At 43.6% G+C, this 18238-nt stretch overlaps 7 protein-coding genes across 14 annotated transcripts in view; 2 read left to right on the forward strand and 5 right to left on the reverse strand.

The window, feature by feature from the left end:
- Positions 1–7059, forward strand: part of LOC135794259 (uncharacterized) — a 36236-nt gene extending 29177 nt beyond the window's left edge. For both annotated transcript variants that reach the window (XR_010548856.1, XM_065305469.1), the window contains 2 exons: positions 3000–3063; positions 6976–7059. Coding sequence is in view for 1 of the 2 variants with exons in the window: in XM_065305469.1 (XP_065161541.1) it covers positions 3000–3063; positions 6976–7051 (140 nt within the window). In the remaining variant the exon portion in view is untranslated. The remainder of the gene's footprint in view (positions 1–2999; positions 3064–6975) is intronic.
- LOC135794252 (uncharacterized) lies at positions 7045–9289 on the reverse strand. Its single transcript, XM_065305455.1, has 2 exons — positions 8891–9289; positions 7045–8532 (listed from the first exon to the last, which is right to left on the reverse strand). Exons 1-2 carry the CDS (start codon positions 9208–9210, stop codon positions 7476–7478), a joined length of 1377 nt encoding a protein of 458 aa, XP_065161527.1. The 5' UTR covers positions 9211–9289; the 3' UTR covers positions 7045–7475.
- A 281-nt stretch (positions 9290–9570) lies between these two features.
- On the forward strand, positions 9571–10863 carry mip40 (Myb-interacting protein 40). 2 transcript variants are annotated; one of them, XM_065299525.1, is made up of 5 exons: positions 9571–9863; positions 9986–10144; positions 10281–10440; positions 10525–10673; positions 10752–10863. In XM_065299525.1, exons 1-5 carry the CDS (start codon positions 9676–9678, stop codon positions 10774–10776), a joined length of 681 nt encoding a protein of 226 aa, XP_065155597.1. In that variant the 5' UTR covers positions 9571–9675; the 3' UTR covers positions 10777–10863. The 2 variants fall into 2 exon arrangements, with proteins under 2 accessions (XP_065155597.1, XP_065155605.1); XM_065299533.1 differs by having other exon boundaries at positions 9989–10144.
- LOC135789571 (ankyrin repeat domain-containing protein 13D) lies at positions 10785–14997 on the reverse strand. Of its 6 annotated transcripts, XM_065299486.1 has the most exons (10): positions 14872–14997; positions 14650–14815; positions 14271–14406; positions 14044–14214; positions 13820–13963; positions 13699–13761; positions 12875–13582; positions 12650–12817; positions 12305–12497; positions 10785–12093 (listed from the first exon to the last, which is right to left on the reverse strand). In XM_065299486.1, the coding sequence occupies exons 2-10, from the start codon at positions 14746–14748 to the stop codon at positions 11895–11897; spliced, it is 1881 nt and encodes a 626-aa protein (XP_065155558.1). In that variant the 5' UTR covers positions 14749–14815; positions 14872–14997; the 3' UTR covers positions 10785–11894. The 6 variants fall into 6 exon arrangements, with proteins under 6 accessions (XP_065155558.1, XP_065155572.1, XP_065155563.1 ...); XM_065299500.1 differs by lacking the exon at positions 14872–14997 and having other exon boundaries at positions 13699–13749; positions 14650–14870; XM_065299491.1 differs by lacking the exon at positions 14872–14997 and having other exon boundaries at positions 12656–12817; positions 14650–14870.
- Positions 14998–15365: 368 nt separating this feature from the next.
- LOC135804184 (protein KRTCAP2 homolog) lies at positions 15366–16231 on the reverse strand. The gene is made up of 4 exons (XM_065317977.1): positions 16082–16231; positions 15795–16013; positions 15668–15734; positions 15366–15599 (listed from the first exon to the last, which is right to left on the reverse strand). Exons 1-4 carry the CDS (start codon positions 16083–16085, stop codon positions 15491–15493), a joined length of 399 nt encoding a protein of 132 aa, XP_065174049.1. The 5' UTR covers positions 16086–16231; the 3' UTR covers positions 15366–15490.
- Positions 16232–16391: 160 nt separating this feature from the next.
- Positions 16392–16916, reverse strand: LOC135793517 (congested-like trachea protein). The gene has a single exon (XM_065304519.1). It carries the CDS (start codon positions 16914–16916, stop codon positions 16392–16394), a length of 525 nt encoding a protein of 174 aa, XP_065160591.1.
- A 188-nt stretch (positions 16917–17104) lies between these two features.
- On the reverse strand, positions 17105–18232 carry LOC135804173 (congested-like trachea protein). The gene has a single exon (XM_065317965.1). It carries the CDS (start codon positions 18049–18051, stop codon positions 17155–17157), a length of 897 nt encoding a protein of 298 aa, XP_065174037.1. The 5' UTR covers positions 18052–18232; the 3' UTR covers positions 17105–17154.
- Between the last annotated feature and the right edge of the window lie 6 nt (positions 18233–18238).

Raw genomic sequence — 18238 nt, forward strand, 5'->3', positions numbered from 1 at the left:
TTGAAATAGAGTAATTACGTGGAGATATAAATAATATTTGATACCGTTGTCGGAGCATCTGAATCGTAATTAATATACACTCTAATTACAACAAATTAAGCGATCCTCGTTTATTTACGAGCGGCGCACGGGCACTTCGAAAATTTATATCATCCATTTATAATTCAGCGCGCAGCTAACTCAGCGTCGTCATTTTTCCCGCTGGACGACGAATGGCGATCATGAAATTCGATTTTTACTTCGTGCGTCCATCTCTTAATTGCCCCGCTACGACGACGGCTAATTGGCTTAATTTATTATTCATCCGTGCGCTCGCGGATGAATATGCGTACCTACATTGCAGAACTCTTTTCATACCTCAACCGCGAGCCCATAACTTCGCCGCACTCGTAAAACGAATGTAAAACGACGCGAAGACGCGGACAGCGGGTATTTAGCCCGGCTCGGCGTACTACCAGTTTGTGACGGCGGTTGTATATTCATCCGGTATTCGTGCGAAGGATGAGAGGCTGCACGATGATCCTGCCTCCGCGCTGGTTTTTCCGCGCGACGTGTAATAGACGTAGCATGCGACGTACGTGCAGCAGTCGGTTATAATTCATAATAATTGCGTGAAAATGCGCTCGGTGTACGGCTAAACAACTCGACACGCCACTCGGCAGCCCGGCGTTTTCTTGCGCGGGATCGCAGCCGCGACCTGCGGTTTTTCTTCACCGTTCGGCCGTTTTTGTTGCGCTCATTCGAGTCATAACAAGTATTCTATTGCTTGTCGACGTCGTTGTTGTTGTTGTTTGTGCATCGTTTGCAGTCCGGCCGTGGTCGATGTTGGTATTTTTAACGATTGAGAAAATCGCGGGCTAGAAGCGCCACTGCGATACTCCGCAACAACAACAACAAAAAACTCAATAAAATTGAATGAGTAAATTGCGTATTTCCCGAATATAACTCTTTTATTTTCTCTATCGGTGATGGAAAAAAATGCAAATGATTTTTCTTTAGTATAATGTCTGTTCGGCAGGTAGAATGCGTGTTGGAACGATGCTCAACGAGCGCTAAATGGATATTATCCCAATAAACATTAACGTGCGCGCGCGCGCGATCTAATTGAAAAGTGAATTGAAGCGCGCACAATGCCGCCGAAGTGACTTCCCCGGGTGACAAAGGTGCGCCGCCGACGCGCTCCGCGGCCAATTTAAGCGCGAAATTCCAAGCGGCGGCATTGTCGCCGTTTCATCCTCGCCCGCCGCCGCGTCGTTTGTACCTACACGTACTTACCGTGCATTCAGAACTACCGTATTTTAATACGCATTCCGGGCGTTTTTTCGCGGCGAAATCGTGTTGAATTTGTATCACTCGGAACGCTGAAACGCATTCTTTTTCGCGAATTGCATTCGAATGCCGGTGCCGCGCGTGCTTTGCATTTCAGCGCGTTTTTTTCATTCGGCGCTCATCTACATAATGCGCCGCCGCCGTCCGCCGGCTTAAAGGATTACACTCGCAACAATTTCAGCCGCGTTAAATATCGCCCGGCGCGGGGTCATAAATTACAGAACAAGGCGGGCATAACTTGCCGATTGTCGAAGACACGCCGCAAGGTGAGGAATTATTTTGTCATGTTAATTCCGCAATGATAGTATAATTTGATTTAGTTGCGTGAGAGTGACGCTTGTAGACCGTACGCACTGATAAATAATGCAATCGACATGGACATTGGAAAAACACAACTTTATCTACTCGGCCGTTTGCATCGCGGCGCAGTCACACGAGAAGAGCGTCTGGAGCATTAAATTGTCGTCGACGTCGGGGACGGATCCGCGCGCATCGCCGTTCGTAATTGCACGCGGCCGCGTTTCGCGCATTGTTTCGACCGCGCCGCGCAAGAAACGCACGCGAACGCATTACAGCGCAAAGAGTGTATAACTATCACACTTTATTTTCAATTACGACGTCTGATTTATTGCCGGTGTTATGGCGAGTTAACCATTAAGCCGTTGGAAAAACTTTCAACGGAAACTTTATGAAGACGAAGGAGCGCGCCGGCTGCGGAAAAAAGAGCAGGAAGAAGCAAACGCGACTAGCAGGCGAGCAAACAGCCTGGTACGATTGCGACCGATCGCAATAATAATACTCGTCGTTTGTAATTCTGTAACAGCGGCGCTTATATTATATCTAACTGGCGTTTAGGCACCACAGTGTTGATAAAAATGATTTATTCAAATCGCGATGGAATTAAACGATTCGCCGGTAATGAATGCGTTGTTGGTTGCGTGATAAGTGGAAACGAGTAAACAGTTTTATTAATATGTTGATACGCGGCTGATAGATGCGTCCGGCGGCGTATTCGTGACGGAAAATGCTCGTCAAGAGAAAACACCAGATACTATGTACTTACTTACTGCAGAGAGAAAAAAAAACGACGACAAGAAAAGAACTTGTTAACACCTTGCGCACACAGAGGACGCAAAAAATATAAGCTGTATTGTATCGGAGACGCAGCGGAATTTGCTTCATGAACATACCCGAACGCCAATTAAAATAGCACGACTAATCGCATGAATTATAACGCCTTATAAATATCAGCGCATTAATTGCAATTATAAAATATTTCAAAATGCGACAAATGGCCGGTCGCAAGCCGATTAATTATCTGCGCGATTAATGCTCGCTCGATCGGCGCGTTCCGCGCGATTTTCAGCAGCCTTGATTTAATATGCCGATGTCGTAGGTCTAATTACGCGACACGCGGCGTACAAGTGCGGAGAATTTTTGCGCGCCGATTGTTACGGCGAAAAAACGCGCTGAAGCTGCGCCGCGCGATTATGGAGATTGCTCGAGCGGATAATTGCCGATTAGAAAATCGAAATCCATAAATTGTCGCCACCGGTCGCCGCCTGTCTTGTCCGTTTGCGCGATTTCTCCAGTTATTGTGCATTGTGCCCAACAACCGATCAACAACCGTACGGAATCGATAAACACCAACCGTTTGTTTCTGTTTTCAGGCACAGTCACAGCATACACACAGCGACAAGCGTCACCGACGACGGAGCGGCGGCCAGGTTCCCGGTAAGTTTTAATTTGTTAATTCTAGCGTTTCCACGGAACGACGCCGGTGAGTAAGTTATAAATGTAAATGCGGCCGGCAATTACCCACATGATACATGGCGATGCTATGCGATGACAAGTTTAGCGCGCGTCCAAAAGGAAATTTCACACGCGCATTCGTCGGATGCCCACTTTTTAATCGAATCAACACACAATTAATTAAACTTTGTAATCTGCGCGGCGGTATTCTAACGACCTATCGCACCGGACAATCGTCGAAGAATGCGCGTCGCTCGTCAAAAAGGCCCGCCGCTCGAATGAGTTTATTGAATCGATCAAAACGTCAAATGCGGTTATCGCCGCTAAGGGAGCGCGCGCATCTCTACGGCATCGAATTCGGAATCGCGCACGATTTTTTTTTCTCGGTTTAGATGTGTGTGTGTGTGTGTTTTGTCTTCGTTCTTGTCGGTCTCCGCGCGTCACCTCGTAACATCCTCATCCGCGCGCGGACGAATATTATGTGCACTGAAGGGGAAAGCAATTTGCTGTTGCTTCGAACCCGCGCGCTGGACATGCATGTGTAGTTATAGTTGTTAGCCGGAGATACGTATCTCTTAAATCTTAGATTTCTTCGTCGGCTACTTCGAGCGCGCACGTCGCCGTCGTGCACGCTGCTCCTCCGCAATAATCCAAGCCATCCACGACGCCGGCTCAAACTTCACAAGCTCGACAATCTCGACTTCTCGGAGCTGTGCAGCGCGACTTAATAATAATGCACCGTACCTGCGGGTTTCTAATAATACCAATAATGTCACGATACACGTCGAAGGATATTTATGCATTTTTTGCATAAGCTTTGCACGGCGAGAATTAACAAAACATTAAAGTCACTTAGCGATTCAAATAAGAATGGAAATCGGCTGAGAACGATGGTGATGGCGAGAGTTCGATGCGCCGTTGTTGTGGGTGGTTGCAGAAAGGAGGCTGTGCGCACAATTAAATTAAAAGCGGTGGAATTCGATCGAGATCTGCGCCGAGCCGGCCGCGACCACCGACCGGCATTCTTCGCTTATCATTAGTGCGGTCGGGCAGGACCGGCGACCTGAACGATAATTTATTATAAAACATAAACAAACACGCATCTTATTTATGATGGCCGGGCCGGCGCAGCGCGCGGCGCGGTCATAATAGGTAGCCTTTTGTCCTTGCGTTCATAACGGGCTCTCTTTAAAACGAATCGAGGAACGGCACGAAGGCGCGCGCGCCGAAGGAAACTGGAAGTTGAAGAGATATAGATACATGGCGAAAGATAAGCGGGCGCGCGCGTTGTTGTTAATTAATCAAGCGGGGCGAGCGCGCGACCCGACCCGCCGAGTCAGCGTTGCGGGACGATTTAATTTATTTTAATTCTCGTACGTAACAAATCATAGATTTCGATCATTTATTAATGACCGGCTGCATTTGTTCGACGCGCGACGGGCGCGGATAAAAAGCGACTAAATAATATATACGAACACGTCGGCGCGCCAGCATCTTTTTTTTTTTTCGTGTGTGTATGTGCTGTGCGAGTTGCACTTCGCGACGCGGCGACACTCCGCGAGAATATTAATGGCATTACGCGCAATTAAAATCGCCCCGCTGCGTCGACATGGGTATTATGCGCGCGTAATATGCTACCGCTTTTTACCGCCGGATCGTTTTCGAATTGCCCGAATAAATCAAAACGGATTGCGCTGGTTTATCTCGTAATTAAAATCTTGCTTCGCGACGTGCGGGATTATTAACGCGCAAGTTATGGCCGCTTTTACTTTTCTTGCTAAAAATCATTTTTATTTTAACGAAATATGAAATTCAATACACGCTGAAAACTGCGAAGAAATCTATTTAAAACCCCAAACAGAGCATTCTGCTTAACACTGACGTCACTTCCTCAATCATACGCAGTCGGAAAAAGTTACCAGAATCACTAAAATCCCTAAAATACATTTTTTCACCAAAAATTTTGGTTTTTATTGGTTTTGATAGTACCTAATCATCATGTCCATTGTCATAGAAAGTCATAACTCAAATACTGAGTAGAAAATTCGTTGCCCTTTTGACATGCTGGAGAAAAATACGCGCGTGTTCAACACTGTAGGTGCACACCGAGTGTAAGTGCACGGTGTACGTGCCGGCAGGATCGCGGATCACATCTGCGCGCACCGCAGGAGAAAACGAAGACGCCGCCGTATTATTTACGAGCGCGAGGCGTTGTTCGTGCCATTATTGCGCGCCGCTCGCGAAAATAATTAACAATCGCGCTCGCAATGCGTGCAATTAATTTACTCCGCCGCATTTAGTGCTCGAACTAGAACTACGTGCCTTATCCCGCATCTGGAGTATCATTTACAATCATCCTCTATCAACTATCATTGATTTTTCAGGGTGAATAAAAGATTTGAAAAAAGAGTGCGTTACGTCCTGGGCCTTATCGGTACAGTGGGCATCATTACAAATCCGGTCTACTGGCCTGTTAAGTCCCAAGCCGTGGCAGCAGTCTCTCAGCTTCGCGGCTAATCAACGAGTGCCTTAGCGCGCACCACGTAAATCCGAAACGACGTAATTCATAACATTTCATTTGGTTTTTTCGCCGACGGTTTTCTCCATGTGCGCGCACAACGCACAGCCAATCCATCGGCTGCTGCGCGCTCTCGTATTTATAACAACTTCGTGGAACACACTTTGGGCGTTAAAATTCCCCGCGCTTATTACTTTACGAGCACTACCTAACTATAATTTATTATTAATTGGATGCACTTTAACTGTAGTGCCGAGCTCTCAATACATGATCGGGGCCCCGTGCAAACAACTAGGCAGCAGCGCGCTCGCACGAAGACGGAAAAATAAAGCAACGCTCAGCGGCCGACAGGCTGCTGAAGCACCTACATACTCGTGGGCATATAAATAATCCTTTTTATTATAAAAATGCGATAATTTTAATCGAGAAAATTGTAATTTATGTTGCGCGCAGGACGAGGGACGGCGTAATCGCCGGCCGCAAATCTTAACCGTTCGGTTTTTCGTTTTGCGCTTATTTTCCGCGTGTATGTGTGTTGTTGTTGTTCTTATCCCGGCCGTGCTTGCTCTTCGCCTTTTGCGCATGACGTACGCGCGTATGTCTCGGAGCGCATAAATATAATATTGATTTATATCGATTATTCAAAGCCACAATGCGCGTTGCCTTCAGCAGCTTAGATCCGAGCGGATTTTTGTCCGATGCGGGGCCGGGGCGAGAGCTGTGGAAGCCGCGCACGAACGGCTTATTGAGAAATTGTTTTTAATGATCGACCGGCGAGATTATTCCGGGTGCTTAATGCTTTTTAAAATGAGCGCACGCATAACATTCCATGCTACTACACCCAGGGCGAAACAAAAGAACATCACGCTGTAGAAGAGACAGTCCACATCTCGTTGGTACATCCAGTCTTAAACAAACACGCAGCTAATTTGTGATTTTCTCGCAGCGCTAGATGCGACCCTGGTGTGTGGTGTGGATATTGTTGTTGTTGTTTGTTGCTGCAAATGCTTTTCACATTTTCGATCCCTCGGGCGCTGCGGTCATTTTTGCCTCGGCGAATCTTGGAATTGTGTAAACACACAGCACTCGCACTCGCAATTTTCCTATTACGGGTAATTGTACGGTTATTGCGTCGGCCGAAACGCGATTTGCCCGCGCACTTCTGGGGTTTCTCAGCGGCATTTGCCCTAGTTTTGAGATGCAATGCCCTTGGAAATCCCAAATGTGCACTCGGCGATGTGCATCATTATCGCTGGCCACAATCTCTCATACATACCGCCCAGCAATTTGTCTAGCTATTATTTACAATGAAATTTATTTCTCTTTTCGAAAACTATGAATTATATATTGTAATTCAATCATTTTGTGTGTTTCAGAGAACCAGATTTAAGAAGTCAGCTGCGTTACTTTTATAACTGTTATAAATTATATGCGAAACAAATAAATATTTGAAAACAAAACTGTTTTTGTATTTTATTTTGACGACCGGAACAAATATGAAACATATAAGTACATAAAACAAACAGAACAAAAAACATTTGCTATTAAACATTCGGACTATTACCTACTATAACTTTGTGTTGTGCCTTTTAACAATAATAAAATCTAAGTCATAACAAAACTTAAAACATAACGCATAATCATATTCTTGCTTAACTATTTAACTTCTGCTACTATTTATTCGGTTTTGATTTGTAATTTTTTTGTCCTTCAAAAAATGTCCCCCTAGCTAAATATAACCTATCTTGTGACCTAAGTAATTTGTACTCTGTGTGCTCAAGTTTGAACTTAACCTAAACCTAACTAACAAATATAACAATATTTTAATGGAATAAAAAATCGTGTCATCCACTTTACCTTATGGACTAGATTTGTGTCAGTATTGGTGACCACCACGCTTGTTGATATAATGTCTACGAACAGCTCTATCACCAAAAGTCTCCTTGTTCAATTTAGTCGATGTTGTGTCAGTCAACTTATTGATTTCCGAAGAGTCATAAGAAATGGCATCATAGAATGATTGTCTCTTGTCGTAACCCTTCGGCTTAACACCCACATTATTAATACCTCGAACCCCAAACATATTTCCCTGAGTACTCTGATCGACAGTTATTTGCTGATCAGCGGTGGCTTCCTCGCGAGAGGCGTCGTATTTACAGAGTTCTTCAAACATGCGCTGAGCACGTTCAAAATTATAGTCGCCACGAATCGGGCCCTCTTCGATACTTTGAGGAGGCGGTGTCAGGAAATGCGCTGGAGGATACGGCGGGGTCTTGCTGATCGGGCTAAAAATGGATGCGTTTGGGAATTTAGCGCGGCCTGTCATACCGGGTTGAGCTTGGACCGCTAAGGATTGACTAACATTGTTAGGGTTATCAAGTCCGAGTACCCTATGGAAGGTAGGTTGAGGGTATGTTGGGGACAGGCTTTCATTGGCTGGTTCCTCATTGGCTTCGAAAGGCACAATTTTACCGTTGTTTTCGAAACTGGATGGGTCGTAGCTACTGCTGCTCGACGATGAAGTATTAACTGAATTCGGTGCTTCTGGTGGAGGTGTCGTGATCATCATTGGTCCTCGGAACTCCATTCGTGGTATTGGCATGACATAACCGCGTGGGTATGAGCAACGCGGTGGAGGACCTTGGGACACCCGTGGTTGCCACCTTGGTATAGACTGGTAGGTCCTAGGATTCACTTGATGTGGATACTGTATTCTCCGCGTCGGGCCTTGCCACTGGGCCATCTGGGGAGTAACCCTAGGCATCCAGGGAGTCGCAGAAGAGAAGGACTTTGAATAGTCGTACAAAGGCTCGTGCATTGGGCGCTCGTTGGTAAACAATGGCGGAAAATTATTTTCGGCCGGGTTCACCGGAGGAATGGTAGCGTCGTCATTGAAACCTCTCAGGCCATCAAACGAAGAAACAAGAGTAGTGCTGTAAAATTATATAAACATGTGTTATGATTTATATTTTCGGCTTACACAATAGTCGGAAAACTATCACATAACCTCTGTTTTAATAAAGGAACATAATGACCATAGAATAATGCTTGGAAAATAAGATTACTCAGCGTCTCCTACCTATTTCTACCTATTTCTTTCTACTTGTACAAAACTCACACATAACTCACTCTTTCAATTGAAAAAAAAATTAAATCGTTGCAGTATTTGATATCAGAAACGCAATGCGCCTCCATTTTTGTATAGCAACGAGTAAGGTTATGATGCCCCATAAAGCACCCCCTACAATGATGTAGGCATCTGGATCGAATAAATAATAAAATCATACAAACCGGTTAAGACCAGCAATCGGTGTAAAATCCTGGATGACTGACATCGTCATGACGCGGTCGCACCGGAATAGAAGGTAATCGTAGGTGTCCTTCTGCGGTGGAATGGGGCTGGCACATGGTCGATTCTCGGTGCCGAACGAACGCACCGTGCACATGCCGACCGTCATCATTTCGCTATTGATGCCGAGCAGGTATCCCTCGTATCGAATCAATGAAGTAGTCATTAGACTAATTATTTCACCAGCTTGAGGAGTACGCGAAACATCTCCGACCTGTCCATGATTCGGGAGGAAGTTGAAGGGATCGTACGGTTGATGCATGTTGAAATGCTTTTCGCGCACGATCTGACTCACACCACTGTTTCTCGAAGAGTGCAAAAAAGCATGACTGTGCAAATAAGGGGAGTTTGTTTGGTTTTCCTTTGTTTTTTTTTTGTTTCTACGCATAGCCTACGTGATCTAGAATGTTAGAAACACCAAAAAATAATAAATCTTTAGATTTACTAATAATATTGCTTTGAATTGATCTGTAATCAAAGTGTGTGTAAAAGTATTCATAAATTGCCTTTTCACCCTATCGCAACTAACTTTAAACTATTTAAACTGATAAAAATAGATATAACAGTATAACTAGCGCCACCTGGTATCAAAAAAGCGACACTAAACCACCATATAGTAATATCACCAGATTCAAAGTCACTGCGTTACTGGAAAGTGAGAACGCTTGGTTCAAACCAGAAGAAAACATAAACAAAACTGATTTTCGCCAAAAAGAGTCAAATAAAAATGAAAATGGAAGAGAAGCGAGGAAGGTTAGATAGCCAGTCGCCAACACGAGTCGAGGTTAAGGAGGAAAACGTGATGGGTAACGATTATCTGATGGCGAAGGGACGATTCCAGGGTGTTCTCAAACTGCTCACTGAACAATCATCCTCGGATTCGGAAGATTCAGACGATAGACCTCATCATCATAAGTAATTGCGCTCTTATAAACTCATATTACATACTATTCCATTCATTAAACTACAGCAGTTTGATAATTTATGTGATTTTGGAGGAGTTATTGAGGTTATTAATGTGCGTTTGTATTCCAAAGCAGGACACGAAATGATACGACACCGGTACGAAGCACCTATCTGATGAAGTTGTACGATCGCAGCGTAGACCTGGCCAAGTTCGAGGAGGACACGCCGTTGTATCCGATTTGCCGAGCGTGGATGGCGAATAACAGCAAGAAACAACATACAATTGTGAAGTATGTTTCATTTGAAAACACTATGTGTTTAAAATCATCTAAAAGTCATGCATGATATATTTCTGGAGCACTATTTATAGAATTGTTTGATGTGGTTGTATCATCAACCACTGTAATGTCGATTTTATTAATTCAGGAGGAGATTATCATCACCAGAACCTGAATCCCAATGGAATAACAATCTCACGTCCGATTTGTATCGCCTGCCGGCTCCTAGTAAACCGTTTGTCACTAGGATTCCGACTCCAACGCCCGAGCAACTAGATAAGGACAAAGATGCGATAAATCTTAACTATGTAAGTGTAATATAGCATGAATAATCGCCTATTAATGTGTATATCAAGCATGTAAATTAAAATATTTTTTGTTTTATTGTTCAGGATGAGAATCCACCAATGTCCAAGCAGGAACTGCTGTCTTCGCACTTGAGACGATGGGGTAACATCAAGAGAAAGTGGATTATGACGGCCGCCAAGAATGAGGAGCGTTACGCTCAAAGCAGAAAGATTTTGAGGACCATTTACTCCAAGTAAGTGACTTTCAACTGTTTAATTGCATGCATGATATAAAAAAAACAAGTTACAATAGGGTGCAATTTTGTTTTCAGGGCGCATGAGACGATGCTCGAATAAATGCGTCCTAGCTTTCATCATTTATTGTATGACACAGAATAAGTGCTGTTTAATTTCCGGAGATTGATTAAACTGTATACAAAGGTATTCATGTTGCAACTCGGCGAGTGTTTGATTCTTGCTTCGTATTTGTTTCATTTCATGTATAAAAATTATGTTTTTTTGTTTGTTTGGACAAGTCTTATCGTAATATACGCCATGTAAGTCGAGTATCGATGAACCAACAATATTAAACAACGAATGGTATTCTACAACAAACAAATGACAGCCCCGCTCGAATTCTACGCCATAAAAATGTTTCAAATTGTGTGTGTGGTATTGGTTTTGCTTTCAGCAGGTGTGAGCTTGTGTTGAATCTGTGGAATCATCCGTATGTGGCCGGTCGCAAGACACGTTACATTTAAATGTTGATGATATCACGATGCGAGAAAGCGTACTTTTGATAATTTTTATTGTTTGGCTGTCCCGCGCCGGCCGAGCGCTGCTTAGCTTAAAATAAGTACACATAAAGTTGGGCCGCTTATTAACATATAATCGCTGCCCAAAGTGTAAGTGTAATACTCGTATGAAAGGGCGGAACTTGCCTCTTGAAAATGTATAAAATTTAGAATTAAAATCCAGCTTAACATCACATTGCTACCAGTTCACATCTCATTTAACATATATATTATTTAACCAGGGTGGAACTCTTAAAACTTCTTCAGGCCACCCTGGGCATAAAACAATCGAGAACGGAAAATCGACACATTTAGAAACAGAAAATTAACATTCAAACAGTCAGCTCATGGTTGAGAAATTAAAAATTAGTTACATTCAATTAGTTGTGATGTTAACATGTGATTCTTTTTCATCGTTTAAGTTTCAGTTATCAGCAGTCCTCCGCGCAGTGGAAAATATACGCATATATTTGCCCCAGTCGTTTTTGTCGTAGTCATTTAGCTAACTAAATTAGTTACACTCATCCATCTCGTAACACCCCCCCGTCTCTCCGCAACGTTTTGATTAATATATAATTATCAGTTAGAATATCATATAAACCTGTATCAGTTTAGAACGCATTCGGAAGAAATAAATACTCGCTCAACCTACCAGCGGAGCGATCCCGCGCTGCTGGCTGATTACTTCTCGGTGAGCGACAACTGGAGGACCTCTTCGAGCATTCGCTGCTCCTCGATGCGCTCCTGCTCTTCGCGCTGCCGCTGCTGTTCGGAGAGCATGATTGCCTTGTGGATGTCTTCGTCTGCGTCGGACGACTCGTCCTCGGTGTACGGCAGCTCGTCGTTGCTTTGGTATATTGCGAGACTAGCTTGTATTGCTCTAGAAATGTCCACAATTACAGCTAGCGTCAAACTAGTTTACTACAAACATGCATAGCGCTAAGATAACTAGACAAAAAGGCGATTTAAGCAAGTTTTAAGTTGAATAACGCTTCGCAAAAACGGATTTCCGTCTATGAGGAAAAAAATGTTTTAAAAAAACACGTATAATTTAATTGTGAGTTGTTGGACTCAAGTGAAATTAAGAATACCTTTGTAACTGGCGTTCTTCCTCGCTACCCAAATTAGGAGTAGAGGGACGCGATGGTTTCTTTGCCTTGAGCGCCTCCCAAATGTCGACGACTTCCTTTTCTGTACCGGCGTCGATGAGACTCTGCTGGATGGCGAATTGCAGAAGATCGTCTTCTTCCTCAAGGCTATATTGGCGCCGTTCATCCAAACCAACTACAAACAAGTTAAATCTTGTCATTCCGAACTTACGCACAAAATACGTAATAGTTTGAATAATATAATAACTTGTGTAAATGTATGTTTATTGAATGATTGCGTAGTGTTTTGTATGAGTCCAGGAAACAAAAAACAAACTCGTGTATTACCATTACCAAGCTGATTGTATCCCGGAGGTATTTGGAAGAGTACGTCGTCGAGGACGCATGACAGTCGATCGTCCTCCTCAAGGCGCGCCACATGGCGTACGTCCTGATCCAGACCGAAGATGTTGCCGAATGTAATGCGTGCGTTCAATACATGGAATAATGGAATTTCTACACCAAGAGAATATTTATTAAAGTAAGATGTTTTAACTTTCCGTAGGTAAATACCTATTTTGACAGGAAAACCTGCTGGCAGTTGCATTTGTATAAAATTCCGCAGCTTGGCGAAGTGCGAGCTGGAAATGGCCATAAGATCAACAATCGGCAGGATCTGCTCGGGCAGCGAGAGCGGATAATTCTCGGAGAGCCAAAGCGTCGCTTTGAATTTCTGCACGCGTGCATTCACTTCCTTCGGACGGCCGATATCACGGCCATGCAGATCGACGCCGGCGTCGAAGTACTCCTCAGCGGTGATATTACACGGATTACCGACTGTGTTCGCAACAGCGCCTTCATCCGGAGCTGGTTGTGTCGCTGCCGCTGCAGCCGCCTCATCGTCCACGTCGGCAATGCCAAGAAAATTATGCAACGGTGTTTTGGTGCTCTTTGAGCGCGCGATCGCTTTATCGGTTTCGGTAAGGTGTTCGGTGCGCGTCTTCGTCACCAATTCTACATTGCTAGCACCGAATACTTTACACTCATGCCCATTTACCATTTCCATTTTATCCGAACGCCAACCCCATACACCCGCCTTATTCCTCTCGAAACTGATTTTATCGGTGTCAACGTAGGTTGTCACAATCGGTGTGGTTAAACGTTGTGAAAGCGACTCTTCGGAGGGTACAAAAATACCCTGCGCTTCTTCTGGTGTTCGCATTTGCTCCGAATACACGCTGCGCGTTTCATGATCGATTTCCATCATCGTCGCACCGCCATCTAAGAGAAAATATACGGTAACATCGGATTTATGCAACAAAATTCAAGCATTCTTTTAATTGCTGCGCAAGCATGACTATGTACAGCAAGCAAAACAATAAAAATGCAAACATTACCAGACGTTGTCAGTGAATAAACGTAACTCCTGTTGCCACGAATGGCTTCGCCTATTTGAATGGCTACATGCATTAAGATTTTAAACAAAACACCACACGCACATCGTCGACGGATATTTACCTTGTCCCTGAAATACGTAGCTGCGATTGCCGCGCTGCCAACTTGTATGGTCGAAGCCGAGGAGTGTGGTGTCGATGCGCACGTTGGAACCACGTTTGTACACCTTATAGGTGTCACTTGGACACATACGTGATAACAGAGGCACTGAAATATCCAGCAGATGATGAAAAGTTCAACATTTACTTGATTTACTTGATAAATATCAAGTTTATAGCAAAACACACCCCAACTAGTAAACTCCCACTTCATTTCGACGTAAAAATCAGGCGCATCTTTTAATTTCTGTAGTAATTCAGGAATGCCGGCCATACGGTTCGAATACCGCTGGAAATCCCTGCTTTGTAGCACCATCTGAAGCAGCACTGGATCCCCAGTGGATACAGCTTCCTGTACAACTGTGAAATAGACTCTTTTAGAGAGTGTGGGAATTGAGAAATACTTTATAGTTTACCAGTCCATCCCTCTGGATTCTCAAAGTTAACATTTGCATCAAAATTTAACAGCACCCTTGCACTTTCCAAGTGACCTAAAGTCACAGCTAACATAAGCGGCGTGCGGCCGCGATTGTCTGATTTCTCCAATTCCAGCTAGAAAAGAAATTGATTCAGTGGATTCAAATAGCATTAAGGTATTAGGTTTGTTAAGGTTTCTTAAAAGAGCACACAAATCAAAGGAGCCAGGTGCACTGCATTGGCTTCCTGACTTGGCCACTCAAATTAAGACTGATACATGCAGGACTAGTGTGTGTGTGTGTAGTGATAAATTAGCGTGATTAAATGATGACAAACCACTCGTCGCTAATTGGCAGCGAGAACGGTTGGTGTATTTACTTTATTTCGGCTGAGTTCCTCTTCGAGTTGCTTGTAATCGTTGCGCCACACGTGCCAGTGCAGCGGGTACTCGCCCCGAATGTGCGCGACGCCGACCATGGTGTTGCTGCGTTCTCGGCAAACCGTATTCTGTATTAAACCATCCTCCTGCCTCGGGTTTTTAAAGCTAAAATTATTTACAAAAATATTACAAAACACTAAACGACTAGCGCAATTTGACACCTGACCACTGAAACGCGGCTGTTTTGACAGCGCGGGCGGCGCGGCGCCGGTGGCGGTGGGGATTGCTTGGGGTGGGATCACATGTCCTCTCACTTTCACTTCAAACTTGTGCGCCGATAACAAACGAAACTTTACTTGTTGTTTGGGTGTTGTATTCTTTAAATAAACCAAATAAACTACGAAAATACAACTGTGACACATTCTCTTCATCATCGTGTTTCACTTGTTTAACTTGATTAACGTAAGTTATGCGTTTACATTGACTTCCGTGCTGCGCTTACTCAACTGCGACATTTCTATCAAGTGCAGATAAAAAACAAACAAAACTTAACAACTTGTAAACAATGCACTTTCTTTAAACTTTTGTTTACCAACAAATGCAAACTGCATTAGTTTGTAAAGGTTGATTTATCACTGAAAGATAAAAATAACACTTTGATAGGTCAGTAGGTAGAAATTGTGAGGGTATTTTGTCAATAATGATCAAACATGAATTTGTGTATGTATAAAATTTATTCCTTAAACTTGTTTACTGTGATGACAATTCAATTAAACATAGACAATGTGAGACTCAAGTTTCATTAATTCCAAACACAGTTTGCTTGCATTCTTTCTTGACTTATTTACGTTTTTTGCTTGATTGCACACTTGCCACTTGAGGAGGTGCTGCATAAACCTTCTGTGAATGTTTGTTGATGTAATACAGTGCAATGATAGAGAATATTAAGCTGTAACAGTGGAATTAAACAAATAAGTTTATAAAACAATTACTCCAGAAGGCTTAAGTTATGTTTACCATGTTGTTGCTGATACTCTGTGTACAGTTCCTGCACAAATCACAGAGAATGTAAGGCAGAATCCAACTAAAACAACAACATAACCAATTTATTCAGTAAACTAACACTATATTTATGAATGCTTACTCTCAGGAAATAATTTCACTTGCATGGACTTGCCGAATGTCATCGACTCGAGGTTCCCGCAAGCGGTGATGAGGAACATGAAGAATAGTGAACCCAGGTATCCTCCGAAGATTGTATGCAATTGGGAGGAATTCAACCAAGGTTTGTACATCTGCATTCCAGAGAGAATGAGAATGGAGCTGATGAGCGACAAGACGAAGGATGTACCACTGGACGTTGCTGTGAACATAAAATGGTAAAATCGTAATTATTTAATGATTTAAATGAAGAGAAATGGATTTGTTTACCCATTTTTTTGATCGGGGGTGTTGAGGAACGTCAGCAAACAGGCGACAAGCCGGTATGGACAGTCCGCAAGATCTTAGGGGGGATATGAGGGCGCTGCTGACGCTTCAAATGATTTTTAAGCATTGTTTGAGCATAAAGAGACAATTAAATCATTTTTAATAATTAAAAATCATGATTTTAACGAGAAAACACATCTTTTATGAAGTATTTACATTAGAACTGTTAAGACTGCCCGCCAGACTGTTTGCATGACTGTCGGTCAAATTTAAAAATTTATTGGTTTCATAAATCAAGCAATTCATAATTAATTTAATCAGGAGTTGGTTTCCGGAGTCTTTGTACAATTTGCTTATTGCAAAACTCAAAACCAAGGAAGCAAGCAGCGTTGGCAGGAAAAGCCCTAGCCATGACCGGCACTGCGCCTTTGTACAAAGCCGCAGGTCCTTCGTGAGCCATGAGATCCTTAAACACATGCCCCAATCCAGTATAAGTACCAGGCGGTGCAGTTTGCAGACGACTCTTGAGCGTATCAAAGGGCAAAACAATCATCCACATAACAACTCCTGCCATTCCACCTCCAATGACCATCTTCAAGAGAGTCGCAGATGTACCCACAGTATGGTACGAAGTGAACCACTCATAGGTGAGGAAGTAAATTCCACTTCCCGGGAATTCTCTAAGAATGGTGGCGAAGAATCCTTTGTAGATCCTTGAAATACCGCCTTCGGCCAGTTCAGCGCTAATGAGATGAATTGGTCCACGGAATTGCCGATCGGCTTTCTCTCTTTCGCGTTGGATTTGCAACATACATTTTACACGCTCCACCGGGGCCATGACAGTGGTTGTGACCACACCAGCGAATGCCCCAGCTAGGAACTTGCGCCAGTTAATTTTTAATAATTAAAAATCATGATTTTAACGAGAAAACACATCTTTTATGAAGTATTTACATTAGAAAACATAAATGTGACGGTACGCAAGACTGTTAAGACTGCCCGCCAGACTGTTTGTATGACTGTCGGTCAAATTTAAAAATGTATTGGTTTCATAAATCAAGCAATTCATAATTAATTTAATCAGGAGTTGGTTTCCGGAGTCTTTGCACAATTTGCTTATTGCAAAACTCAAAACCAAGGAAGCAAGCAGCGTTGGCAGGAAAAGCCCTAGCCATGACCGGCACGGCGCCTTTGTACAAAGCAGCAGGTCCTTCGTGAGCCATGAGATCCTTAAACACATGCCCCAATCCAGTATAGGTACCAGGCGGTGCAGTTTGCAGACGACTCTTGAGCGTGTCAAAGGGCAAAACAATCATCCACATAACAACTCCTGCCATTCCACCTCCAATGACCATCTTCAAGAGAGTCGCAGATGTACCCACAGTGTGGTACGATGTAAACCACTCATAAGTGAGGAAGTAAATGCCACTCCCTGGGAATTCTCTAAGAATGGTGGCGAAGAATCCTTTGTAGATCCTTGAAATACCGCCCTCGGCCAGTTCAGCGCTAATGAGATGAATTGGTCCACGAAATTGCCGATCGGCCTTCTCTCTTTCGCGTTGGATTTGCAACATGCACTTTACACGCTCTACCGGGGCCATGACAGTGGTTGTGACCACACCAGCGAATGCCCCAGCTAGGAACTTGCGCCAGTTGGAAGGCGCGGGATCGTTGTGAGCAAAAATTTTCTTGCCCAGCTGGTAGGACATGAAGGAGATGGCGAAGACGGGTGTGATTGTTAATAACGGCACCAACATGCCTTTGTACAATCCACTAGGGCCCTCTTTGATTATAGTAGTACGGAAACAGTCAAACATGCCACTGTATAGGGGTGGTTTGCCTGGCTCGGGTTTTGGCATGGTTTGTAGACGGACTTTGACGGTATCGAATGGATGACCGACGAGAACCGTCCACGTGCCGCCCATTCCACCACAGAGGAAGTGCTCAATTAAAGTTGAGTTGCGATCATCCATTTTCTTCTGGTGCGTTTGTAAAAATTCGTAAAATTCAAGTGACAAGTGCAAAAAAAGTAGTGATATCTATTTTTGATTGATTTGATTGCAACAGTTGTAAGTTTTATTTATTTTGATATCGCGCAACAATTATGCAACTTGTGAAATATTTGAAAATAGCGCGATTCCCCTCTACTGTCATGTTTCA

Source organism: Atheta coriaria, unplaced genomic scaffold (assembly GCF_025399875.1).
Source record: "Atheta coriaria isolate IRGN ID8LTWV9N9 unplaced genomic scaffold, Caltech_Dcor_3.1 hic_scaffold_1_pilon, whole genome shotgun sequence".
Classification (NCBI taxonomy): Eukaryota; Metazoa; Arthropoda; class Insecta; order Coleoptera; family Staphylinidae; genus Dalotia; species Dalotia coriaria.